At 44.2% G+C, this 27,865-nt stretch overlaps 1 protein-coding gene across 1 annotated transcript in view; it reads right to left on the bottom strand.

Annotated features, from left to right (window-relative positions):
- PLEKHM3 (pleckstrin homology domain containing M3) overlaps positions 1-27,865 on the bottom strand; it is a 436,952-nt gene that overhangs the window by 129,593 nt on the left and 279,494 nt on the right. The window contains exon 6 of the mRNA XM_068244963.1: positions 19,970-20,033. Within this exon, the coding sequence (XP_068101064.1) occupies positions 19,970-20,033 (64 nt within the window). The remainder of the gene's footprint in view (positions 1-19,969; positions 20,034-27,865) is intronic.

Raw genomic sequence — 27,865 nt, 5'->3', positions numbered from 1 at the left:
CCCTGGCGGCCGATCTCGTCACGAATGACGCGATCGCGCCGCCCATGCCCGTAAAAGGACCGCAGCCATTTGTCAATACGGCGGCCCTTGCGGGGTCCACTTCCCGGCCGCCAATTGTATATACGGCGGTCGGGAAGTGGTTAACATATAAATCACTGTACAAATTAACAGTCATGAAAGCAGCATAAGCTATCAGTATACAGCATACCCCGATTAATCAGAGATGAAGGAAAAGGATTGTCCAGCGGCGTTCCTCTTCATGATGTGTCCAGACGGCAATTGAAATAGTTGTTACTAGCTGCTAATTGGCCCAAAAGCACCGGGGACGGCCCTTGTGATGCATGCCCACAGCGGCATGAAGTGACGTCATGCCGCTGTGTGCATGACATCACTGCTGTTTCCACCACAACCACAGCAAAGACATCGCATTTGAGTACGGGGGCGGGCGGAGCGTTGTCCTGCTAACCTAGATACTTTATTGGTGCAGAATACGTTGCTTTTATGGGCAAAATCTTTAAATTAAAGATACAGACACATTTTAGAAAAATTCTATATACAACCTCAGTTTAACATAAGTAAGGCACACAGGCCTAACAAGATATTCCTCTTATGACAGTCATAAACAATCGACATAACCGATTGACCTATCTCCTCATTGAGACCAAAGGGAGATTTGGTTCTATTTGCTACTAGGTAGTGGAGGTTGTTAAGAAACCTTGGAGAGATGGGGACATAGAAAGAAAATTACAATGTAGAGAACTACTTTGGATATATAAATTAAGAACCAAATCTCCCTTTGGGCTCAATGAGGAGGTAGATCTATTGGTTATGTAGATTGTTTATAACTGTCATAAGGGGAATATCTTGTTAGGCCTGTGTGCTTTGCTTATGTTGAACGGAGGTTGTACATTTGGAGGTTGGCGTAAGCGGAACTGATGTCATGCGCACAGCGGCAATTGCCGCTTGTGCACATGCATCACAGGGGTCGGCCCCAGTGCTTTTGGGCTAGTTAGCAGCTAGTAACAACTATTTCAATTGCCGTCTAACAACAGCACGGAAAGGAACGCCTCTCTGCACCAGTCACCTTACTACCTTCTTGCCTTTTGGACTTATTTGCCCGTGATCAGAAGGCTCTGTTGACTCGAAACAGCGCTGCTGTTGGGTAACTGGACAATCCTTTCCCTCCATCTCTGATTAATCGGGATATGCTGTATACTGATAGCTTATGCTGCTTTCATGACTGTTAATCTGCACAGTGATTTCTATGTTGATGTGCAGTCTGTATATAGCTGTATTCCTTTCTGGAGTTTGTTGAATATTTTGAAAATATGATTAATATAAGAAGTGCATTTAAAATTCCCTGTTTTTTTGTGTATAATAGTAGGGTTAGAGCACTCCTCATGGTTTGGAGGCCGAAGGGTATAAAGGGACTCATAATTCAAATTAATCATATTAATGAAGAAAAAAATCCTGCACCGCTCCAAGGTCCTTTATTCTATCAGTTCAATCTTCATACATATACATTCAAGTCCATCCCATAAATATTGAAATGTAGTCAGACATACCCTGATTGAGTCCTGGCTGTGGGGCAATGTGGAACGGCAGCGGCCTGCCTGACGACCGTTTCGCTCAATGAGCTTCCTCTGAGGCTCCATGCGCGTTGGACATCCCATCATGGGGGACTTTTATACTACCAACCGGTAGCTCCGTGTTCCAGGCACGTGACACCGCTACGCATCACTTCCTGTCCGCGTCAGCCGCGGGGACGCGTACTGTATGACGCGTGTCACGCATACACTTAGACAGGAAGCAAAATGCGTTCCATGCTGGACCACACAGTCTCCCGTTCGCATTGGCCGCGCGCACGCGTACCACGTGACGCATGCCTATGTGCTCCACACTAGATGCCTGGAACCCAAATCGTTCAGAGTCCCAGCATCCTCCACTAGGTGGTGCTCAAACATATAGGAAAGGCCTCTTTCTATACAAATCTTGTTAGCAGCAATACTTTACTATAAAACTTATAAAACTTTTATTTCAAACTTGTTAAAAATAGTGTGCTAAAACTTATATAGTGAAAGCTATATCCAAACCAATGCATATATAACTCAACTATTTTAGTATTAACTCCATATTCCCTATATAAGGGATAAAACTGGTGGGGCATATTAGGTGCTACCTGTTTTATTATAAACATTCATTTCTTATTAAATTTTCCTTTTCTGGATGTTTACGCACCATCATAAGTGGTTTTCCCACATCTCCCCACCTATTCATGCATTGTTTTTCTAATAAAAACAAAAAATCAAGTTTTACTGGACAGATGTCTACATACACTTTTACTTTACTCATTTATGGATCTAAGAAGCATTGCATATCTAGATGGTCATTTAGACCTAAGGGTCCCATAGCGTCACTATTTACTATCCATCTACTTTCCTTCCTCAACAACAACTGCTCCCGGTTGCCTCCTCTATTTGGGACCAGTGCTACTTCTAAACCTGCAAAGGAAAGGCATGTTGCATCCCAATTATGTTCACTTCTACAGTGTTTCAAAAATAATTTCCTAGCTTAAATTCCTCCACAATATCCTCAGATTTCGAAAGTTTTCGCTGTTTGTTGTCATAGAGGGGATTTCTCAAAGCTCTAGCCAGATACTTCCCGGCCTTATTCCCAGATTCATAAAATATATTTTTCCCCGCCATCACCTTCCTTTTAGCTTCAACTGTTAAAAGCCTGTCTAACTCTGGCAGCTGTTAGTTCATCCAAAGTCTGTAGGAGCTAGAGACTGTGATTTGTGAAGTTTCTCCAATCTCATGATGTCAGCCGACAGAGCAACTGTTCCTGCCTTACGTTCTTTAAGCTTTATACCCATACGGTTAAAATGACCGCTAATTACGAGTTTATGAGCTTCCCAAATTGTCAACTTTGAAATATTAGGATGGGCATAAAGGGTGAAATAATCATCTAGGGCCCTCATATTTTCCTGGATTCCTGGAGTGCACCTGAAATTACATGGATATGGAGGCTGTTTTATGTTTTCCAATCAAACAATGCAAATTGCCTGGCTATCCTGCTGATACCCTGCCTTTATTACTTTTAGCCATAGACCCTGAACAAGCATGGTTGACTGAATTTGCCACATTTTTTTCAGGTTTGTGATTCAGACACTACTGATGTAGTAAAGATCAGCAGGATTCCAGGCAACTAGTATTGTTTTAAAATAAATAAATATGGTAGCCTCCATATCCCTCTCTCTTCAGGTGTCCTTTGATGAAACCAGAGATATTTACAGATTCAAACCCTATTTGACCTGTACTCTGACACTTCTACACTTATTTAGCACTAGTACAGTATATTTTTACAGCAAAAGCAGAATTACAATTTAAAAATTCTAATCAACTTTTTTTTATCATGCCTGAAGATGAAACTGTCTTTTAATAATTTGTGGTGAAACTATGTACAGTTCTTGTAGATTCACAACAGGTTCACACCAGTGCCAGATGCACAATGGTGTGCATAGGATGTGCCCGTCACTTTGTTCCCATGCTCCTCTGTTGTGCATTTGGTCCGGTCCATTGGATTGAAATGGACCAATAGGAACCCATCCCTCTCTAGGGACAATGTCCTTTGCTATAGGCTTTCATTGTTTCCCTAGGCATCTCTCACTTCTGCAGTGTCCAAAAAAGTCAGGTAGTTTCCAAGTTTGTGTTCTGATTTCACTGCAGTTCAAATAGAAGCATTTAAAACGTACAAGTCTGAAAACAGAGCGTTTTTATATCTAGCGTGAACCTACGCTTCATCATTAACCTCCTTGGCGGTATTCCCGAGCTAGGGTCGGGGTGGAAAACCGCAGCTCAGAGTGGTAATCCCGACCTCTGCTCGGGGTAGCCGCCGGAGGCTCTATGCAGAGCAATGCGCACAGCAGGAGTGTCTACATACCTCCCAGGGATCCTGACGTCGGCCTCCATTCTTCTTCCTCTCCTCTGATGCTCTGCTTCCTCCTGGTGAGATCGCCGGCTGTCATCATGCCGACAGCCGGCAATCTCACTTTAGAGTTGCAGCACCACCCGGAGGATGGAGGGAAAACTGCAGCGCTACAGCCAGGGAGGTGAGTGATTTCTGGAACTACTGCAGATCTCCCTGGCAGCATGATTTTTTTTCCAGGTTTTAGGGTCTGTAAGGGTTCAAAATAATTGCACCGCTTTTAGACCCTAAAATCCGGAAAGAATCATAACGCCAAGGTAGTTAAAGGTATTACCCAAATCAACTTTTGTTGGTTTGTGGTTGCCAGATCAACTTTAAAAATTGTTACAGAAAATCTGTACTGAATTATTTAGGTTGCCATTGTTGACCCACTACTAAAATGGGTGTCATATTGCTTATTTGGTTTAATATTAAATTAGTTAATGACCTGGAACAAGCTTAGAATCAGTAAACTTAGACAAATCTCAAAATACTATATCTGCATACCTGTTTTAAGACAATAGCGTTAGGAAGGAGGCACACTTGATGGAATCACACATGGTTCCCCTGCATGCCGAAACACCAAATTTGACAGTCCATACACATGCAGGAAAAAAGACTTTCTGCTTGCTCTACTTTTCGCACACTGTGTGCAATTCCTATTGCCGACAGTCAGCTTTTGTCAGCTGCCGCATATAAAATAAGAATTAAAGATGAAAAATCATCCACAGAAAAAAGCGAGCAAGTGTGATCCCTCACTGAAAGTTGGAAAGGAACGTGACCAGCTTCATTGCTGCACTCCAGCAAGTTCAGTAAATGGAAGATTCACATTTTTTTGCTGCACAGTTGTGGTAATTAACAATATGTTAAAAGCAAATTGTGGTAACCTAGTTTTATTATTTGATGACAGAAGTGATTTCACAATCCTAGCTTAAACTGAATGGAAAATTTGCATAGTCTACATAAAGGACAACATTCTCCTATCGGTATCATGATTAGGACAAACTGAGCAATATATCACAGTGCATACTAGGATCGGATAATACTTCAAGCATAAGCCACAATAGCTATGCACTGTGCAGTAATGTAATAGTACCCAAGATGGGACAAAAAATCTGCTCTGTCACGCATACATTGCCACCAAGCAACTGCAATTCTCAGCTACTCTTGATCAATGGCCCTTGATTTGTCCCTCTGAATAAACGGAATATTAAAGTGGATCCGAGATAAACTTTTACTAATTGCATAATTGTGTTCCTTTCATATAGTTTATAAGGTATTCCTCAAGCCAAATACTTTTTTTTTTTGTTTTAATACTCTAATTCCCTATAAACGAAACAAGCCTCGCCCACAGCTTCTCCAGTGCCTTGGCACTTTGAGACCCATGTAGCAAGGGCTTATGGGAGCTCAGTCTGGGCAGGAGGAGAAGGTGTTACTAGCCAGAGATTTCAAAGGCAGAGGAGCGACGGGAGGAGGAGAGGTGAGTGAAGTTTTCATAGGCTGAGGGCTGGAGATACAGATCAGCTTGCCTGTGTGTAATGAAGACAAGCAGAACATGGTTGCTCTCATTGTATCACAGGAAGAAATAATCATATACTGTTGAAGCTGTTTGCAGCTAGATTTGCTGTGTAAACTATCTAAACTTTAGATAAGATATATAGACAGGTTACTTGTTATAGTTAGTTTTTCATCTCGGATCCGCTTTAACAATCATTTATATGGAAGGAAGCTTACAAATGCTTTAAATCAAAACTATCCACGATCATGGTTACATATTTCCTTATTGTCCCAATTCAGTAATAGCCAGCCATTAATGTAGTTGGCATATTTACTTCAATGCACTGTTAAAAATATTGTATTTAACCACTTCCTGCAAACTAGATGCACATAAATGTCTTATTTGTCTAACTTACCTACAAATAGGAGGCTTATATGTGTCTGGTTATTCTGGGTTTGTTTATCTACAGTAGCATTGTATATTTTAAAACTATAGTACATGAAAATGGAAAAAGTGTATTTCCCCCCCCCCCCTCATGTTCCCTTTTAAAATGAACGGAAAACAAAATAATCACAAAAAAATAAAAATAAAATAAAAATCACAAACAAAAAACGTTTTTTTGTTCCCCAAAAAACAATCTATACAGTCATGGCCGAAATTGTTGGCACCCCAGAATTTTCTCCAGAAAATCAAGTATTTCTGACAGAACACTATTGCAGTAACACGTTTTTCTATATACATGTATATTCCCTTTGTGTGTATTGAAATGAAATGAAACAACAACAAAAAACAAATTGGACATAATGTCACACAACACTCCAAAAATGGGCTGGGCAAAATTATTGGCACCCTTTCAAAATTGTGAATAAATGAGTAAACTAACTTAAACTAACCTGGGGCAAGTATCAAGTGTGTGCAATTTAAAAATCACACCTGAAAGCAGATTAAAAGGAGAGATGTTCACTTAACTGCCTTAGGACTTCAGAACCAAAATTGTGGAAAAATATGAACAATCTCAAAGGTTACAAGTCCATCTTCAGAGATCTAGATTTGCCTTTGTCCACAGTGCGCAATATTATCAAGAAGTTTGCAACCCATGGCACTGTAGCTAATCTCCCTGGGCATGGACAGAAGAGAAAAAGTGGTGAAAGGCACAGAGACATAAAAAGAAAATCTACTGTTTGCCAAAATGTACTTGAGTAAGCCAAAATCCTTCTGAGAAAACGTTTTGTGTACAGATGAGACAAAGATAGAGCTTTTTGGTTAAGCACATCATTCTACTGTTTACCGAAAATGGAATGAGGCCTACAAAGAAAATAGCACAGTACCAACAGTGAAATATGGTGAAGGCTCAATGATGTTTTAGGGTTGTTTTGCAGCCTCTGGCACGGAGTGCCTTGAATGTGTACAAGGCATCATGAAATCTGAGGATTACCAAAGGAATTTGGGTAGCACTGTAGAACCAAGTGTCAGAAAGCTGGGTTTGCGTCCAAGATCTTGGGCCTTCCAGCAGGACAATGACCCCCAAAATACGTCAAAAAGCACCCATAAATGGATGGCAACAAAGCGCTGGAGAATTCTGAAGTGGCCAGCAATGACTCCTGATCTAAATCCCATTGAACACCTGTAGAGAGATCTTAAAATTGCTGTTGGGAAAAGGTGTCTTTCCAATAAGTGAGACCTGGAGCAGTTTGCAAACGAAGAGTGGTCTAAATCAGAATCAGAATCATTTATTTCGTCAAGTACAATGGGGGTTGTACCCGGAATTGTTTTTGGCTCATACAGGGTCGGTGATGGTACAAACACATACATGCGAACTACAACACATACAATCATATACAGTATAGTACAAAGTAAACATATACCTTTGTGTACATACGGCACATAACTATAGTGAAGGACGCGTGGGGAAGTCTGGAGTGCTATGTGAGGGGAGCAGCCTGCCGACTACCGATGGCGCTCGCACAGCTCCGCAGCAGTTCCAGATGCCCCGCAGTGTGTCCTGGAAAAGGGTGGATAGAGAGAGAGTGAGAAGGGATAGCTAAGAGAGAATGAGGAAAGAAAGAGAGAACCAAAGCAAGAGGTGAGAGACAGAGGCAGAGAGTCCCTTAGGGCAGCAGATTGAAAAACTCGCCTGGATACAGTCCAACAAAACAGTCCCACTCAGTCCGATGGAGGTTGCAGGTGGACTCGTTGCTTCAGGGAGCAAAAAGAGCCCGTGGACGCAGAGGCCGATGGAGCTGGTGGCTGAACTGTGTGGAGGAGGGACTGGCAGCCGAGTGGCCTGGCCACTAGGCCAGGATGAGCCCAGTAGGTACATCCGTGGATGGCTAATCCCTCCAGGAGACAGAGATGGGGGCCCGACTTGGGGGCACAGCGAGGATATCAGGCTCACCTGGGTAAGGCAGCGGTGATGTGCTACCAGGGATTAATGAGATATCCCCTGTGGCCTGGACAGATGTGGAGGAATCCTGCATGTTCCCCAGTGGCTTCCTGGCAGCAGCGGTGGTGGATCGGGGGCAGGGCGAGTAGAGCAGTGCTCGGGCCTATGGCCACTCCACGTAGGTGGCGGCGGCAAGTCAGGCATGTGTATGGTCCCCAGTGCCTTCCTTCCCCACCACTGACCAGCCTCATCCCAGACAGTCTATCGTAGGTACACCAATCCCCTCTGGGTCGCGGCAGTGGAGCGGTCTGCATGTCCCTGCGATGGTGCCTGGCAGCGGCAGTGTAGCGTCCTCTTGATGAGGAGCCTCCGCGTCCTCAGATGGCGGCAGGGCAGCCACATGTCTCCAGCAGCGTCTGGTTGCTCTGGAGCCGTAGCTGCACCAGTGTGGGAAAACTCAGGCCGACTCCGAGTCCCCCGATCGCGGCAGAGCAGCCGCATGTCTCTGGTTGGCTGGCTGCCCCGGCAGCAGAGTTGTGGCTGCACCTCTGTGGGTCTCCATTCCTTCCAGGCAGAGCAGCAGCGTGAGGAGATAGGTCCCCTTGTGCAGCAACGAGCAGCCAGCTCGTGGCAGGAGCAGTCCAGCTTGGTGGTGGGAGAGCACAGGGCCTGAACAGCTGATCGCATGATCACCTGGAAGCTCGCCGCTCAGACCCAGGAGCTCTGTGCCTGGATCAGCACGTCTCTGCCTTTCTCCGTTTCTCTCCTACGGCATCCCTGCATCCTCCCCTTTAGATTAGGGGGGATTAGGGAGTAAAATCTTAAGAAAGTGATAGGAAAGAGAAGAAGAGGCCGGAGCCCTGTGGCCGTGGCTGCCGATGCAGCGCCATCTAAAGCTGGCCACTAACGGTCCAATTTCTAACGAAAAATCGTTCGAGCGATCAGAAATTCTGATCGGACGAAAAATCGTTCACTACACCATCAACTAACCAATCCTTGCTTCCTATGTAACACGACCACCAAGAAAATCGATTGTGTCCACCAATGGAGATTATTTACAACCAATCCGATCAGAATTTCTGATCGCTCGAACGATTTTTCGCTAGAAATTGGACCATTAGTGGCTAGCTTTAGATATCATTCAATGCACATGAATTCCGGGTGAGAGGTGGAAGAAGTTTATTGATGGTTATAGTATAGGGCAGTGATGGCTAACCTTGAAACTCCAGCTTTGGCAAAACTCCAAATCCCATTATGCCTCTGCCTCCCTGAGTTATGCTTAGAGCTGTCAGAGTATTGCAAAGCCTCATGGGGCTTGTAGTTCCACCACAGTGGGGGTGCCAAGGTTAGCCATCACTGGTATAGGGTATTGATGGTTATAGAATAGGGATTTCAGTTATTTTTCCAAAGGGTGTGCAACCAAATATTAAGTTAAGGATGCCAATAATTTTGTCCAGCCCATTTTTGGAGTTTTGTGTGACATAGGGCCATATGCAATTCACTTTTTCACCTGAGTTTTCACCTAGGAGATAATATTTCACCTTTTATTTAAAATAACTTTCCAGCACTTTTCAACTAAAAAAAGTACCAAAAAGTACCAAAAAGTAAATAAAAAAGTACTATCAAAATTATTTTGAGTATTTTCTTGCTTTCTGGTGGCTTAAATGCACGCTGGCCGCCTCGTGTCATCACGGCGGCCAGCGTGACAGTACTGCGCATGTGCGATTAAACCACGCATGCGCTGTACTGTCACGCCGGCCGCTGTGATGAGACAGCTGGCATGGTGACGACAGACGTGCCGCTTCAGGAAGAAGGAGCCCGACACTCGGGCCCAGTGTCGCCGGGAGCTGCCGGGGAGCCATTTCTGGCCAGGCCCTGGGAGAAGAGCCAGATGAAATGGACGCCGTGGGACCTCTCAACCTACTGTGGGCTGCAGACAGCCCCAGGCGAGTACCAATTTCGTTTTTATTTAGAGCTCGGAGTCCCTTTAAAAGAGCCATCTGGCTACCTATATTGGAAGGAAAGGGGGAGGGGTCATCTGGCTACCTATACTCACAGACTGAGCTCCTCTTAGCCTATCACACTCTGGTTAGCAGCCATGTCTTTTGTTTGTAAACACTGCCTAAAACTGGCAATTACAAGCCAGGATCGCAGCAGGGAGTGGCAGAAACAGCACAGAGGGGTCCAGGAGAACATAATAAATAGAATGGTATGCTTTTTATTGTAAGAATTTTAGAGTACAGATTCTCTTTAAAGGAGATGAAAGAGCTACCCACCCAAAATTTATCAGCTGTTAAATAACCATTTTCATTTATCAGCTGTTAAATATCCATTTTCCGAACACCAATGAAAGGCATCTGGGTTATGTAAGGCTGGAAGAAAGTAGGGATTCCCTATAATTGGAATAAAAAAACAACAACACAGATACTGTTTAGGTTGTCAAAATGTATGATGCAAAAAATGTAAGACAGAAGTGATCCCCTTAGGCGATTGGGCCAGTATCAGCATCAGCCAGTCTCTTGCTGGGCACATTGGACATTCAAAGTCTTTTTACTTCCATCCCTCATGAGGAAGGGATGGGGCGCATTGAGGAGAAGCTATTGGAAACGTCTCTCCCCAACGGCAAAGTATTTTTTCTTTTAGATGCTTTGGAAGTGATCTTACAATCAAATTACTTCCAGTTTCTTGATAATTTTTATATCCAAAGTCAGGGCACGAGCATGGGCTCTCCTGTGACCCCTTCTTTTGCAAACTTGTTTCTCGTTGACTTAGAAAGGGACATGTTTATCAGCCACGATAAGTACAGAGAGCATATTGTGGCTTTTTTTGTTTTGTCGACAACATTCTCATCCTTTGGGATGGGACTGTTTTGAGGCTATGGTGGATGAGGCGAATGAGACCCATCCTACCATTAAGTTCACGATGGAGCGCCCGTCGAAATCCATCAACTATCTGGACATGACCATCTTCATTGAAGATGGTAAAATGCGTACAAAACTTTTTCAGAAGCCAACGGAACAATTTATTGAGAATGGACAGTTTTCATGCGTCGTCCTGTGAAAAAGGGTATCCCTAAGGGGCAATTCCTGAGGGCATGCTGTATCTCTAATAAACTAGAGTCTTACAAGGTGGCGTCAGAGAGCAGGTAAGTAAGGGCTATAGACAGACGCACTTTACTGTTACCTAAGGCTAAATGGACATCCAATAGAGTGCCCTTTATCTGTAATTATGGTCTCCTGTCTGAACAAATCCGCTCCGTGGTGCGCAGGTTCTGTCCGATCTTGGGGTAGGATCCCACATTTGGGAAACTGTTCCGAGATTCGCCGGTATCGCAGCGGTAGGTCGATTAAAAACTGGGTGAGCAAATCAGATATTAAACAGGAATCCAGAAGGGTGGTCCCGGAATCCAGGAGGGGAACAGTACCCTGTCTCAGCTGCAATTGTTGCAACACAATCTTAAAGGGTAACTTCATTTCGCATCTGGCTACCAGTGAGAGGGTACCGGTTAGGGACAGGTATTCTTGCTTGAGCACGTACGTGGTGTATGGGATCAAGTGTCCCTGCGGATACGTCTACATTGGTAAGATGGAGAGGGAGGTAAAAAAAAATGTATTCAGGAGCATAAAAGATATATGTACAATTTTGCAATGGGCAAGAAGGAATATGAGACTTCGGTCTTGCATCATTTTTTAAGCAAGCATCATACTGTGGCACAGCTGCGATGGTTTGTAATTGATAGTGTGCCTGCCCTCCCAAGAGGAGGGGATAGAAAGAAACTGCTATTGCAACGAGCAGCTAGATGGATAAGAAAATTTAACTGTGTTGATCCCAAAGAGTTAAATGAGTGCATGAGTCTCAAATGTTTTCTTTGATGTGTTTTCTCTGTAGGTTCAGATTTTGTCCGCCTCAGAAAACGCGTAACAGGACTGTACTTGAATGGTATCATTTAATGCTGATGTAAAAAAAAAATATATGAAGATATGTAATGCATAAAATGTTTATTTGCTGTATTGCTATTTTGGGGTGAGCTTTCCTCAGTGATTTTCTGGGGTGGACACTGGCTGTGTAGTTAACCTATTTGTAAATCAATCGTTGTGGTTAGATGTTTATGTTATCTTGGGGTCATGCGATTTCCTGTGGGTGGGTCTACACGGCGTGGTAGTGTGACCCACGTGGAGCGCAACTTCCCTCTGCAGCCTCCGCCGAACTTCAGCCTGCACCATCTAGCATCACTGCTGTTTGCAGTATCCACCTTGCTTCCATGTGGAACTCTGGAGCCATCCTCTACTAATGGACACTCTGTATTTGGAACACGGGTTGCCTCGCACTAAGCTGGATTGTTAAAAGTTCCTGACACATGGATCTGTATACAATTGGACACTGTGGACTCTGTAACATTGGCACATGCTGTGGAATCGGTAGAGTATGCAGTTACACGCAATTGTCTTCAGTGACATGCTTTATGCTGCTTTTGCCTTGGCTTGCAATTTGTGAACTGTATGCTGCTCTGCTGCCTATGCTCTTTCAGTCTTGAATATAAAGCCTGTGTCCTTGCTCTACTAACACTCTGATCTGTGTAATATACCGTTTAGAGGAACTGTGCTTCATTCCTATATTGGTTTCTCCCTGGTGGACAACTCCCAGGATTATTCCTTACAAATACAGGGACATACTTCCATTTGGTGATCACCTTAAAACAATGAGCTCTGTCCCTGTATGCCTGTTTGTATGAATGCTGAGGCGGGGGTTCTGCAGAGGGTTGGCCGGCTACCCTGTGGGTTTACATTTTTAAATATTAATTTAATATTATCATTAATAAAATGTATATGTTTATAAATTGGCGACTCTATTGATTGATTGAAGTGTACTCCTCCTTCCATTTACCCTAAATAGGTTGTTGTTATTCCTGTGGGTTGGGTATAAAAGTGTCATGTGTGCAAGGTATGGCACACCTGAGGAAGGGCAAAGCCCTAAACATGTCACATGCTTTGCATGCTCTGTAAACTGTATGTTGCTAATACAGTCTACTTGAAGAAGCCATTTTAAGTGCCGTCTCTGTTTTTGTTTTAGAAGTGATCACCTTAAATGAATAAATTTATTGTTACATACATTGCATTTTTAATTGTTAAGACAAAATTAAATATAATCGCTATAACATTTTGCTAATGTCAGCTAATATGTATTGAGGAGAACTAAAATCTGATTCTGTCCAAGTTAGTATTTTATAAGGATCGAGTATCATTGATTTTTCTGCTTTTTAATGCTCTCCTTAGTCCTATCTCACACTTCATTACACTGAGGAGACTGTGAAACCAGGGATGGCTTGGTGAGTGTCTTACAAACATCACTAGTGGAGCAATATATAGGAACTGTCAAGCTTTGTCTCTTTGCTTGTTAAATCACAAAATGTCTAATTAGTTATCATGCCTGCTAAGAGTTCGCAACAATGGGAAAAGGAGAATGGGAGGTAGGAAAGGGGGCTTGTAGGTTGGATGCCAACGCTTCTTTGGCTTGGCCTCCTGTCTGAACTTCTGACAAGCCTCTGATGCTGTGTGTGAGCATAGCAATGTAGTGTTATTTTTGCATGGGCCAAGCCATCTCCCTGGGAAATAGCTGTCCTGCTGAGAGCTTCCAATCAGCAAGCAACAACCAACGCTAACGAACTAGCATCACCTGTTGGTAAATAGCTTCCCTTGTTAAAGGGCAATTGTGCTATAAAGAGCGTCCACATCTGCAGTCCTATTGTCCAAAGCTTCTGCTGCATAATGTTAGCAGTTCTATTTTGGTGAATTATGCCACAATACATTGGTGAAAATTATCTCTGATAGTCAGTATATAAATACTGTACTGTACTGTGTTTAAATTATTGTGACTGCTAATATGTTTTGACTGTTGACATCTTAGTGCAATTTAACATTATTGCCACTTATTTATAGTGGATTCTGTCAGTTCGCTCTTGGAAAATATGCTTTCTATACCTGTTACATCACTCCTGATCCCTGTAAAGTAAAATTTCTAACTTAGCAAGTTCACACTTCTGTCTCATGTATGTTAACATAAAAAAGTTCTGCCTGTTTTTCCAACAGGATTAAAACAAACTTCTATATAACTTTAATGTACAAACAGGATGGAAAAGAGCCCAAAGGATAATACAATGCATTAAAAGCTATAAAATAAATAGGGTTTGAGGTGGCTTACCTCAATGAAGACAAATTCATGTATAAATGAATAATTTTTAATAGCAATGCCAATGCGTTTCTTGGGTCTCCGCCCACTTCCTCAAGCCAAATCAAGTGCTACGCTATGTTCAGAGCCAGGAAAGAAAAATCACAAAGTCCATTGCTGTCTGTGGGGTAGTCTTCTGTAGCTTAGGAATAACAATACTGATTGATTTAAACTCAAAGCAACACCTATTCCTAGAGAATGTGCTATGTTTTTTTTTTATTATATTTTATTTATTATTTATTATGCAAAATAGTTTATTGAACATATCAACAAATAAAAACGAATAGAAAAGAGATCCACAGAACATCAAAAAGCACAAGCAAAGGACAAACCATACATAGTATAGCTATAATCACATATTGTGTTACAAATCATAAGAAAATATCAGAACTACAATGTATAATATCCACAAATAAGAGGCACATAATGGTCCGAAACAGCTAAAGCCTTCTATATTCAAATTAATTATGCCATACACTATGGAATTTATCCAGGTTTTCAATACTCATAAAATATAGTCTATCAGTTGACATAATGGTATCCAATCTATCCTTAACCAACTGCAAGTCTAGACCTGTAGATTTCCAATAGAGAGCAATGAACCAGTGAGCCGCCCACAGCATATAATTGTACGTTCTCAAAAAAAGTTTAGGCACAGATGGGTTATGGACATTTCTACAAGCCCTGTACCCCAGATAAAGTGAGTCAGATGCCAAAAACATCCAACAATAACTGCTGCCAATCCTCCCAAAACCACACAGCGATATGACGGTTCCAAAAAATGTGAGACATTGGCCTCAATTCACTAAGCTTATCTCCTGTCTTTAATAATGTTTCTAGAGAAATCACCATGGTGATAAGGCATGTAGTATTCAGGAAACATTTTACCTCAGGCAATCCTAATGGCCTCAATTCACTAAGATCATGCTAGAGATAATAAGGCAAGACAAAACTTGCCAAGGCACAGTGAGAGAGTTATCTTATCGCTTCATTCCTTAAGTTACCTCCTCTGATGGAGGCAGACAGGCATGTAATACCAGCGCATCAGTAATTTAATGGCTGCATCTTTTAATATGCATGAACTAGTGACCGAAGGCACATTAGTCCAAAATGAAGTCCATTGGATAGCATCAATTTGCATCTGTAGGTCCTGTTCCCAAGCTCTCATATAGGAAATAGTACTTATAGTTGACTTAGATAACAACCACTGATAAAGTATGGAAATGGCACCTGGTTGTCTACAACCACTAGAGTACATGTTCTCAAATGTGGGAGGATCGGACGGAGAATAGGTAGGGAACTGGGAAAGCAAAAAGTGACACATTTTAATATAACGAAAAGCCTCATCCCAGGAAACATCTCTGCCAAAACGAAACTGCTGAAAAAAAACAAAACCTACTCCCTTGCCAAAATCTATTTGCAGTAACTAGACCCTGACTTTGTCACCAACCAAAAAGCCCCTGGATTAGAAGGGGCTGGTTTAAATCGGGTGTTACTAAAAAAAAAAAAGAGTTTAGGGGAGGGGTCCCAACCAAATTAAATCTTGAAGATATAGGAGTCCAGGGCTGCAGTAACTGGGTTACTACCTTATTCTGCTTAGAAATGCGACTAACCATCTCACACATTGTTGATAAGGTATGGGAGCAAAACGAGTTGAATAGAACCCGATTCAAACTCCCACCAAGGTGGATGAGAGGAGGTAAGGCCCAAATCCAAGACATGATTAAGATGGGGGGTTAAGTGATAATGCCAAAGTGAGGGAAGCCATACAACCCCGATTGCGATGTCAATGTAGTACTATAGAAATTGGCAACATTCTGAACGCATATAACAATTTAGGTAACAATATTTTACAAAGCAATTACCCTGCCCAGCAAAGATGTTTTAAACAAGGCCAAACTTTAAAGTATGGACGTAATTTGATGAAACAGAGGGGTATAGTTGGCCTCAAAGAAGGGGTCAAAAAATACCTAAAATATTTACATTTTTGTTTCTGCCAAACAAAATCAAAATTAGCTTCTATAAGTTTGACTGCATGAGGAAGTAGGTTCACCGGCATAACAGTAGATTTCGAAGAATTAAACGAAAGGCTTGAGAAACTCACAAACTGGGATAGAAGCCAAAATAAATTAGTTAGGGCAATAACCAACCTGGTCAAAAACAAAAGGGCACCATCAGCATAAAGTGTGATTTTATACTTATCATTGCTATATCCATAGATATTCGGATGCTGCCGAATAGTAGCCCCCAAGGGCTTAATAGCCAAGGCAAAAAGCAGGAGTGACAATGGGCACCCCTATCTAGTTCCTCTTTTCAAGGCAAAAAGCAGGAGTGACAATGGGCACCCCTATCTAGTGCCTCTTTTCAACAAAATAAAGTCAGAAACAGCCACTGGAACACAGATAGTAGTAGTGGGGGGTCTGTATATAAGGTAAATATTGCCATGGCAAACGTGCCAGTAATACCAAAACTCTTCATAGAAGATAATAAATATTTCCAATTCACAGAATCGAAGGCTTTACTAATATCTATGCCTAACGTAAGAAAACCTGACTTATGTAATTCAGCATCTTGAAGTAAGTTGACCGCTAATCTGACATTATCACAACCCTGTCTACCAGATATAAACACAGTTTGATTTACCTTAACCAAGCCACCAACAAAACGAGACAGCCTGGAGGCCAGGATCCTAGCAAACAATTTAACGTCATTATTGAGCACAGAGATAGGACAAAACCCTCCAGGGGAAGAATGATCAGCACCTGACTTAGGAATTAAAGTGAGGTTCGCATTTCAGAGGGAAAAGCAGCACAGTGTAAAATGGGAGTTATTTAAAGATGTAAGAGGGGGAACTAAAAAGTCAGCAAATTTCTTGAAGTATTGAGGAGAAAAGCCATCAGGTCCCGGGGCTGTAGAGGACCCTTAAAGTTTTAATAGCGGATCACACCTCAACCTCTAAAATTGGAGCATTCAGGGCTTCCAATTGTTCTGAATCTAGAGTTGGCAAATTTAAGCCAGTAAGCCAGGTATCCAGAGCCGTCTCATCCAGATCTGGAGCACGGCCAAAAAGGTAAAAAATAATAAGCCTCAAATAAATGTATCACACAAGAAGGAAGGCATTACCCAGTTTACCCAAAGAATTACGTAACCTAAATGAGTGAGGGGGCATATAATAATTAAATAATAATCCAAACATTTGTGCAGCGCTTTTCTCCTGTTGGACTCAAATCACTCAAGAGCTGCAGCCATTGGGATGAGCTCAAGAGGCCACCATGCAGTGTTAGAAGGTCTTGCCTTGAACTCCTTACTGAATAGGTACTGACCCAAGCCTGGATTCGAACCCTGGTCTCCCATGACAAAGGCAGGGCCCTTAACCAGTACACGATCCAGCCACTGCATTAGTTAGTTTTCTAGCAAATTTGAGACATGAAGAGACATGTTTCAAATTTGAGACATGAATTTGAGACAGAAGAGCGTCCAGTTCCAATCGTTTAGCAGAAATTAGTTTAGAAATTGCAGGTTCCAAATTCTGTAAAATGCCTCTTATATAACAAATCCAGCTTACGAGTCAGAATCTGTTCCGACTATTGCTTTTTCAGGAGAATAGTCTTCTTAATAAAGTATTCCACGAATCACCGGCTTATGAGCCACCCAACGCAGGGCAGGTGAAAAGTCATGTGAGTCGTTGAATAAAAAATATTCCTCCAACCCGGAAACAATCTCAAATCTACTAGACTGCTTGAAGCGATCATTAAGGCGCCAAAATCTAGGGATTATAAAGAGACCAGGCACAGCTGTCAATTTTGGAAGCAGAAACATTAGCTGTCAATACCGGCATCAGGAAAATGTAATCCAGACGAGCATACGATTGGCGAGGATAGGATAAGGACAAGATTGGCAGCTAATATTACATGCCCTCCAAACATCAATCAACTAATTCCTGAGCAACCGGGAGCCAAATTTTTAGAGAAACATTTAGCAAATGGGGATAAGGTAGTATGATCCAGGTCAGGATTAGCAACTGAATTAAAATCACCTGCAAGAATTATATGGTAGGAGTGAAATTTATCTAAAATCAGAGAAAACTTTTTAACAAAAGCAGATTGCAAAGTATGGGGCGTAACAGTTTGCCAGAGTCACCTCCTTTCCTTCAAGAACCCCTTTCAAAATAAGTATTCTACCCTCAGAGTAAGCAGCCCTGGGTGCTTCAGAACGTGCTGCCAAAGTGCGGAACTACAGCGCCATGCATCTACTTTGGACCGTGCCTAAGCCACGCCCCCCAGAATGGGCTTTGTTATGTTACATTCAGCTTATAAACACTCCTCTCATGATGACTGCAGTTCTTACTTAATTTTATAGTCTGTACAATGAAAGGGGAAAACTGATTTCAAACTTGTTTATGGGGTAAATGTTTATTCTTTTAAATATGCTGGAAATGAGGAGGTGTCACATTCTGCTATGCTTCCCTCATACTATTACAAGGAGGACACTCCTTTAGTTGTTTGAAAATCTGGCCATAGGGCACAAAGCCGGATTAATGCCAGCCAGGGTCCTAGGAAGGGTTATAGATTTAGGCCTCCAGTCTTACACTACCTTTTCAACTTACAGTTTTTCTTTGCATGCCCTTAGGGGCGGTAGACAGAATTAACTTGGTGAGCTACATCCTTTATATTTTGTTTACAGTTCTTCCATGTACGTAATCACTCTATTAATGTGAAATAGATTAAAATCACTGTATTGTTTCCTAATAACTTGTGGGGACCAGCAAAGGGAAATAACAGTTACATTCTATTATTTGTAAACAGAAAAATATAGGAATCCACGTCTTATTAGGAATCTCGCATTGCAAAGTTCATGTCTTTATTAGATGCCACACTATATATGTGGTTTATTTCCTCTGGTGCTCATGCTCGAGGTTTTATGTGGAGAAGACCATCAGACCCCCTGAGTATAAGAACAATTATGCTCCATCAGAACAGCAATAGGAGCCAGAGACTCCTACAACAAATCAGCAAAAAACATACAGGGGGTGCTTCAGTTATCCTTTTCTGTGGATTATACATGTACTGGTCTAGTCAGGGGAGGACTGGGACCTTTTGGCCTGGGGGGAAAACACAAATTAGAGGCCCATTTTTACAGCAGCCCCAGCCCAAATGACATCACACACATGCCCCATGTGCTATATTCCAGTAGTGGGAGAGAGATGAGAATAGCCTGAGATGGATCAGAGAGCTTATCTGTATTGCAGCCAAATCACACAGAGGCTACTTGCCTATAATATCAATCCTGTCCCTGCCAATCTCTCACACAAGTCCTGAAAGCAGCCCTTTTGGAGTCTAGGGACTGTCTGCCAGCAGACGTCCTGGAGTCTAGGGTCTGTCTGCCAGCAGCCCTTCTGGAGTCTAGGGACTGTTTTCAAGCAGCCCTTCTGGAGTCTAGGGATTGTCGAATACTTTTCAACCTATACAATACCTTATGTAGCTGTGCACCTGCAGTCATTTTAACAATGGTGAGAAACCAGACAGATTTGTTCCCACAGACCCTGCAGGCAAGCCTCTGCTCTGTATCATGCTATGTATATTTACCAGCTTGCCCACCCTCTAATTGCTCTGTAATTGGGCATTTATTTGCCTCAGCCAGCCTAGTGGTTTACATTGCCTTATAATACAAAAACATCAATGCACCAGGCCATGCACCAGCCCTAAATCATTAAATGAGAGGCAGCCTGGGGGGAAATCTCCCCCCTTCCCCCCTGGCCAGTCCTCCCCTGGGTCTAGTGGAGAGGTGGATAAAGGGAAGAAAAAGAATCTGTATTGATCATTAGAAGTAGAGCAAGAGGACTTTTGGGATACCACAACATTAGAAGATAACATTTAGTATTCAATACACAATTATACCTGTTGTAGGTCTGCAAGAGAGTATAGATGAATCTGTTGAAAGAGATATTCCCGGGGGAAAATTCTGGAAAAAAATAGAATATACTATTAAACATAGGAAACCAACGTAAAACGTATTACCTCATTTATAAAAGGTTTCACAAACCTGAATTCCTACTCTTAAGCTATGTACAAACATTAGACGTCCGTCACCCAGAATTATCTTTAGTGCTTGTTTGCTAATGATCACAGTAACAGTTTGCTAATGATCACTGTACTGTACTGGCTGAGTGTTTTCAATTGCGGTGGAGTTTTGAGGAGGAAGCAATTCACACTGAACTTTTAAAAGTACCTATTTCCACTTGTTCTGAATCAGTTTTTCTGCATCCAGATTTCTGGATGTGGCTATTTAGTGCCTGTTTACACTACACGCGGATTCTGGATGCAAAAAAACTGACTCAAATGAATGCCTATGGGCTTGTTTCCACTTAATGTGATTTGCAGATTTCTGCTTCATGCTGTGAGAAAACGCGGAAGAGCCGCCGCCATGAGCCAGCGGCAGGCGGCTCTTTCCGCGTATAGTGGCGCCACACACGGAGAAGCAGCCGCCTCCTCTCAGTATGAGGCGGCTGTCTCCGTGCAGGGCTCAACGGAGCGTGGAGAAACCGCCGCGTCGGACGCGGCGGTTAGTGCGCATGCCCCCGCTGCGGAGGTACCGCAGAGCGGGGCTGGTGTGGCTGGGACACGTAGTCCCTCTAGATTTAGAGTGGCGCGCGCACTCAGGCAGGGTTTATATGACAGCCAGAAGTAGTCAGCTGACCAGGCTGGTCAGCTGACTCTGGCTTCATTACTCATTGGTCCAGCACCGTGGGAGGTGCTGGAGAGGTACAGGTGTATATATACTACTAGCTGGTCATTCCTCTGGTGTCTGGCGTTGCGATCACATATGTGGGAGCACCCAGATCCGTAGTCAGAACCGTAAGTGTGCCGGGACCAGCTGGAGCTGTAATCCTACACTTAGCTAGATTCTGTTGATAGCTAAAGTACTAGTTTGATTGTGATTATCTGTTATGACCCTTTGCCTGCCTGACTATCCTCCTGAACTCTGATCTTGCACCTCGATATTTCTGATACTCTGTTGCCGAACCCCGGCTCGTTCCTAGACTCCGCCTCTGCCTCCTGATTTTGTACCTCGATATATCTGATACCCTGTTGCCGAACCTCGCCTGTACCTAGACTCTGCCTTTGCCTCCTGATCTTGTACTTTATCTGTCCGTGTGTGTACGACCTGGCTTGTCCTACCTCGAGAACCGACCTTACTATTGGAGGCGGTTCCCCGTCCTGTCAGTGACACTTCCTCCTGAGTGTCACTTTCATACAAACCTTCCTACAGTCAGTCTGACTCCTCCCGTCTTGGAGAGCTCAGGTCTGCGGAAGGAATCTGTGCAGTACTCCTTGCTGCACTGAGGCCTAGTCCTCTAAGTGTTACTGTTACACCAAACACCTCACTCTACTCAGGTGAACAGAGGTTAGCTGGTATATCTAATTATCGGTGATACTGCAGATCACTTATAATCTGGTATACATCTGTATTCCCCGTGATACTGCAGATCACCGGTAATCAGATCCTCTCTGTGCTTCACCGATCGTTACAGAACGCCAGACCAAAATACTGATGGACGCACGCGCTGACCCTCTGACTGTGCTTGCCACTTCGGTGGATACCATCCATCAAGCACTGGGCCAGCACAAAGCTTTAATTGATGCCCTTACAGGCTCTGTGCAAACCCTTCAGACGTCAGTTGATTCGGTGCGATCCCCTCCTAGTGAGGACATACGTATGCCCGTACCAGACAAATTTTCCGGCCACAAGTCTGACTTCCGGAATTTTAAGAGTAGAGTGTTATCTTATTTCGAGTTGAGACCCCGATCCTCGGGGACTGAGACCCAACGGGTCATTTTTATTAAAACTTTGTTAACTGGTGACTCCCAGTCCTGGGCATACAACCTGCCTCCCACAGATACAGCTCTGACCTCAGTAGAGGAATTTTTTAAGGCCATGGCAGTGATATACGATGACCCCGACCTTGCTGCAACTTCAGAGCGGAAGCTCAAACTTTTGCGGCAAGGCAGAGGTTCGGTCGAGGATTACGCCGCAGAATTTCGTAGGTGGTCAGTTACCGCCAGATTTGACACCTATGCCCTGATGGATTACTTCCTGTCTGGGTTGTCGGAGGAGGTCTCCGACCTAATGTTAACCTTACCCGAGCCCAAGACAGTCGATGAGGCCATTTAATCGGCCATTCGAGTCGACCGTCGGCTACGCCATCAGAGGCAGACTAGGGGCAGTCACCGTGTCAGGGTGACATCTTATGCGGCACCTTCTGTTGCACCCTTAGTAACGACATCTCCGCCTGTCTCTTCCCTTCCGGCCCTGCCTCCACCCGAGCCAATGCAGATTGGTCGATCAAAACTGACCCAGGTGGAGCGAAGGCGGAGAATAGCTGAACAATTTTGCCTGTACTGTGCAGAAGGAGGGCATTTTGCCACCAAATGGGCATGAAATTGTCTTTCTCGTCAGGCTACCACCCACAGACTAATGGGCAGACGGAACGTATCAACCAGTCCTTGGAGCAATTCCTAAGATGTTACGTTGCAGAGGCACAGAGTGACTGGGTAAAATTTTTGCCCTTCGCGGAATTCGCACAAAATAATTTGAAGAATTCCTCATCTGGGTTCTCTCCATTCCAAATTGTGACAGGGAGGTCACCCAAATTCTCCCCTTTTCCAGTTGTCTCTTCTCCATTTCCAGCACTAGAGGATTGGCAGAGGTCACTCAGGGACAATTGGGGAGTTGTTAAGGGGAACTTGCAGAAGGCATTCCAGAGTCAGAAGGGTCAAGCAGACAAGAGACGGTCCGTGGAATGGAAGTTTCAGCCAGGGGACTTAGTCTGGGTGTCCACACGTCACTTGACCCTGAAGCAGCCTTCTGCCAAACTGGGTCCCAGGTTTGTGGGTCCATTCCCAGTGACCAAAAGAATTAATAATGTCACTTACGCCATTGATCTTCCTGCCAGCATGCGGGGCGTAAGGTCGTTTCATGTGTCCCTACTCAAACCTGCGGTTCATGTGGGTTCTACTCCTCCTCCTCCGGTGATGGTGGAGGACCAACCTGAGTACGAGGTGGAAAAAATATTGGACTCACGCATTGTTCAGAACTCGGTGCAATATCTTGTGCATTGGAGGGGGTACGGCATTGAGGAGAGACAATGGGTACCGGGGACGCGCATGCATGCCGATGAGTTGAAAAGGGAGTTTCACACTTTGCACCCAGAAAACCTGGAAGGAGCTGTCCGGAGTCCACTCCTCGGGGGGGGGGGGGGGTACTGTGAGAAAACGCGGAAGAGCCGCCGCCATGAGCCAGCGGCAGGCGGCTCTTTCCGCGCATAGTGGCGCCACACACGGAGAAGCAGCCGCCTCCTCTCAGTATGAGGCGGCTGTCTCCGTGCAGGGCTCAACGGAGCGCGGAGAAACCGCCGCGTCGGACGCGGCGGTTAGTGCGCATGCCCCCGCTGCGGAGGTACCGCAGAGCGGGGCTGGTGTGGCTGGGACACGTAGTCCCTCTAGATTTAGAGTGACGCGCACTCAGGCAGGGTTTATATGACAGGCAGAAGTAGTCAGCTGACGAGGTACAGGTGTATATATACTACTAGCTGGTCATTCCTCTGGTGTCTGGCGTTGCGATCACATATGTGGGAGCACCCAGATCCGTAGTCAGATCCGTAAGTGTGCCGGGACCAGCTGGAGTTGTAATCCTACACTTAGCTAGATTCTGTTGATAGCTAAAGTACTAGTTTGATTGTGATTATCTGTTATGACCCTTTGCCTGCCTGACTATCCTCCTGAACTCTGATCTTGCACCTCGATATTTCTGATACTCTGTTGCCGAACCCCGGCTCGTTCCTAGACTCCGCCTCTGCCTCCTGATTTTGTACCTCGATATATCTGATACCCTGTTGCCGAACCTCGCCTGTACCTAGACTCTGCCTTTGCCTCCGGATCTTGTACTTTATCTGTCCGTGTGTGTACGACCTGGCTTGTCCGACCTCGAGAACCGACCTTACTATTGGAGGCGGTTCCCCGTCCTGTCAGTGACACTTCCTCCTGAGTGTCACTTTCAGACAATCCTTCCTACTGTCAGTCTGACTCCTCCCGTCTTGGAGAGCTCAGGTCTGCGGAAGGAATCTGTGCAGTACTCCTTGCTGCACTGAGGCCTAGTCCTCTAAGTGTTACTGTTACACCAAACACTACACTCTACTCAGGTGAACAGAGGTTAGCTGGTATATCGGATTATCGGTGATACTGCAGATCACTTATAATCTGATATACATCTGTATTCCCCGTGATACTGCAGATCACCGGTAATCAGATCCTCTCTGTGCTTCACCGATCGTTACACATGCACTGTTTCCCATACAATGAACACGCTAGTGGAAACAGGCCCATGGGCGATTAGTGGAGTCACTTTGTCTGCATTCAGAATCTGATGCAGATTGCAACATGCCATCCATAATTTTACTGCATCAGAAAAATTGCGTTTAGTGGAAAAAGGCCCATAGGCATTCATTGGAGTCAGTTTTTCTGCATCCAGAATCCGTGTGTAGTGGAAAGAGGCCCTTAGTTCCATTTACTGTTGAGTATGAATTCACTAAATAGAAAGCTGTCTGTACACCTCCTGCATCCCATCATGACCCACATGAGGCAGTCAGGATGGAGCTAGAAGGGACATCAGCTTGTCTTTTCCTGCCAGCACAGATTACCAACCACCTTTGCTGCTGAGAGTTTAACTCTTTGTGGACAACGCTTCAGCTCTGCAGATCATACAAATCTGCTGAAGCTGCTGTGCAAGTTACATATAATTAATCTAAAAGTAGCAGGGGAAATAAGTGGGCAGGATGGGTTTGTGCCCTGGAGGGAGAGGGAGAGAGATGCTCAGGAAACACATATATATATATATATATATATATATATATATATATACACACACACTGTATATATACACATAACAAAGACAGTAAAGGAAGCCTGGTATACTTGCCCCCAGTATAGTTAGCCAGCTATAGCCACCCCCAGTATATGTAGCCTGGAGGGTGGAGCAGCAGGCAGACAAAGCAGTGGAGGCAACTGCAGGGGAAGCCTGGGGAGGCACGACTCTGGGGCCTGCACAGGGCCATTTTTGTTTTTTTCCATTGCAGGAGGGGGGAGCAGCGGGCACACTCTTCAGGCCCTTCAGTGCTCCCACTCTAGAATTAGAGCAATGGCCGGGCAGGGAGTCTCACATCACTTCCACGTTTCATGCTCTGGATCTTAACCATTTAAAGACAATGTAACCCATTAAAGCGTCATGTTCGCCGCTATTAACGGCAACAGGACGTTTTAATGAGTTACATTGTAACTTTGTCGCTGTGTGCGAGCGGGCGCGCTCCTGCCGCGTGCGCACGTCGGGTCCTGTTGCTTGGTGATTGGACCAGGGAATCACATGTTCCCTGGGCCAATCAAGTGCCAGTAACAAGGCAGATCATTGTTACAAGCCAGTAACAATGATCTGTCTTGTTTATGTCATTAAACAAACTTGCGTTCTCCCTCCCAGCTCATCCATCACCTCAGACTGCTGTCAATCAGTATTCAGAGGTGAAAGGAGCTGTGAGGGAGAAAGAGACTGTGAATGGCACCCAACGAGCAGATTCTGACAGTTCAGAGAGCGTTGGGCAGCCGTCTCACCGCTTCAGGACCCTTCAGATGCCACCGCAGGGGTCTCAGTGGGTAGCACAGCTGCAGCTAGCAGCAGAGGCGGGAAGGGAGCCATGCAAAGGCAGGTACGCCCACCGGTACCTGAGGACATAATCCAGGGCACCTGGTCACCCGCTAACCTTGTAGCACCCAACATCCTGCCTTTTACAGGAGCAAGCGGAATATCAGTGCCCACTGAAAACTTTAGGCCTGCTGATTTCTTCCAGCTCTTTGTGGGTGAAGATTTGCTGCAACACATTGTGGAGCAAACTAATTTGTTTGCACAGCAGTATATTGCCCAGAAGCCCACCTGTTATTTGGCTGAAAAATGGGAGCCCACCACCATACCTGAGCTAAAGGTGTTTCTGGCCCTAACACTACACATGGGCATAGTCCAACAGCCAGAAATGAGACTGTACTGGTCTAAGGACTTTATGCACAGCACACCCGTTTCCAGCTTCAGTGAGCAGGCAGCGCTATGAGGCTCTTATGAAATGCCTGCACTTTGTTGATAATACAGAAAATGCCCCCAAAGATGATCCTGCCTATGATAAGCTTTTTAAGCTGAGGCCCATCCTTACCGACCTCAGTACAAAATTTAGTGAGGTGTACACCCCATGGAGAGATGTTGCAGTGGATAAATCCCTCCTACCCTTCCATGGCAGATTATCCATCAAACAATATATCCCTAGTAAGGCTGCAATGTATGGGGTGAAATTTTATAAGCTATGTGAGAGCTACAGTGGCTACACATATGCTTTTTTTGCTGTATGAGGGCAAAGATAGCCATTTACAGCCAGCTGGGTGCCCACCGTACATGTCAACCAGTGGGACAATTGTGGTGGAACTAGCCAACCCACTTCTCCACCAAGGCTATCATGTGTACATGAATAACTTCTATACCAGCATTCCCCTTTTCAAGTTTTTATATTCCGCAGACTTGTGCCTGTGGGACGGTGAGGCCAAACCGCATAGGCCTCCCACCACAGGTGGTTAATAAAAAATTAACAAAAGGGGAATCGCACAGTCTCAGATGTGGTGAGCTCCTGGCTTTAAAATATAGGGACAAGAGAGACGTCATGGTCCTGACATTCATTCACAACATCCAGAGAGCAGATTTAAAAGCCAATTGGCATTGGTCAACTACACTAAGAATATGGGTACGGTGGATCTTGCGGAACAAATGCTCTCCTACTACTTTTTAAAGAAAAAAAAGAGGGCCTGGTACAAAAAGGTTTTTTTTACCTCCTGTAGATGGCGATACACAATGCCTTTAAAAAGGCAGGCCATGGTAACAACTACCTCCTGTTTATGCGAGAAGCTTTAAGATCGCTAATAAACGAAAGCATAAACCTTGTGGAGGAATTCAATCCAATGCAACTGGCTGGTGTAGTTCGCCTAAGGGGAAAACATTTTCCTGCCCTGATCCCCCCGAACCCAATTAAGGCAAAGCCACAGAAGCGATTCCGGGTATGCACAAAGAATAAGAGGCGGAGTGACAGCAGATACCACTGCCCAAAGTGCCCCTCACAGCCGGGACTCTGCGTTGTCGGCTGCTTTGAGGCATATAATTCCCTCAGCAGCTATTAGACTTTTTAATAATTTTTTTTTTTTTATTACCCTAAAATTTTCACTGGACTTTTTTATTTTTTTATTTTTCCTCTCTACTTTTATTTGCCACTTACTGTCCCTCAAAGGAGCTCACAATTACCACTAGTTAACATTACCACCTTTTTTGGGGGAGTGGGAGGAAACCCAGAAGCTTAGAGGAAACCCAAGACTCCTACAACCCGCAAACAGTTTTTTCCCACTTGGACTTTCTGCTGCAAGGCGAGAGTGTTAGCCACAAGACTTTACTCTGCAGACCACCCCCCATCTTCTGACCACTGGCTTGCCTTGGCGTATGACCTCTGGATTGTCTCCATCCTGCTACACCAGCAATGGTGAGTTCTAATGTATTTGTCATTAGTGTTAAGGATAGTGATATAGGCCTCACTTATTCTATTTGCAACTGATCTAGTCTCTAGTTTTCAGAATGGTAACGTTTGTGTCTTTTATTGAATAGTCTTAAGCTGGCCACTAATGGTCCAATTTTTAGTGAAAAATCGTTTGAGCGATCAGAAATTC

Source organism: Hyperolius riggenbachi, chromosome 7 (genome assembly GCF_040937935.1).
Source record: "Hyperolius riggenbachi isolate aHypRig1 chromosome 7, aHypRig1.pri, whole genome shotgun sequence".
NCBI lineage: Eukaryota > Metazoa > Chordata > Amphibia > Anura > Hyperoliidae > Hyperolius > Hyperolius riggenbachi.
Note: the sequence above shows the minus strand (reverse complement) of the source record. Positions and strands in the feature narration are given on the sequence as shown.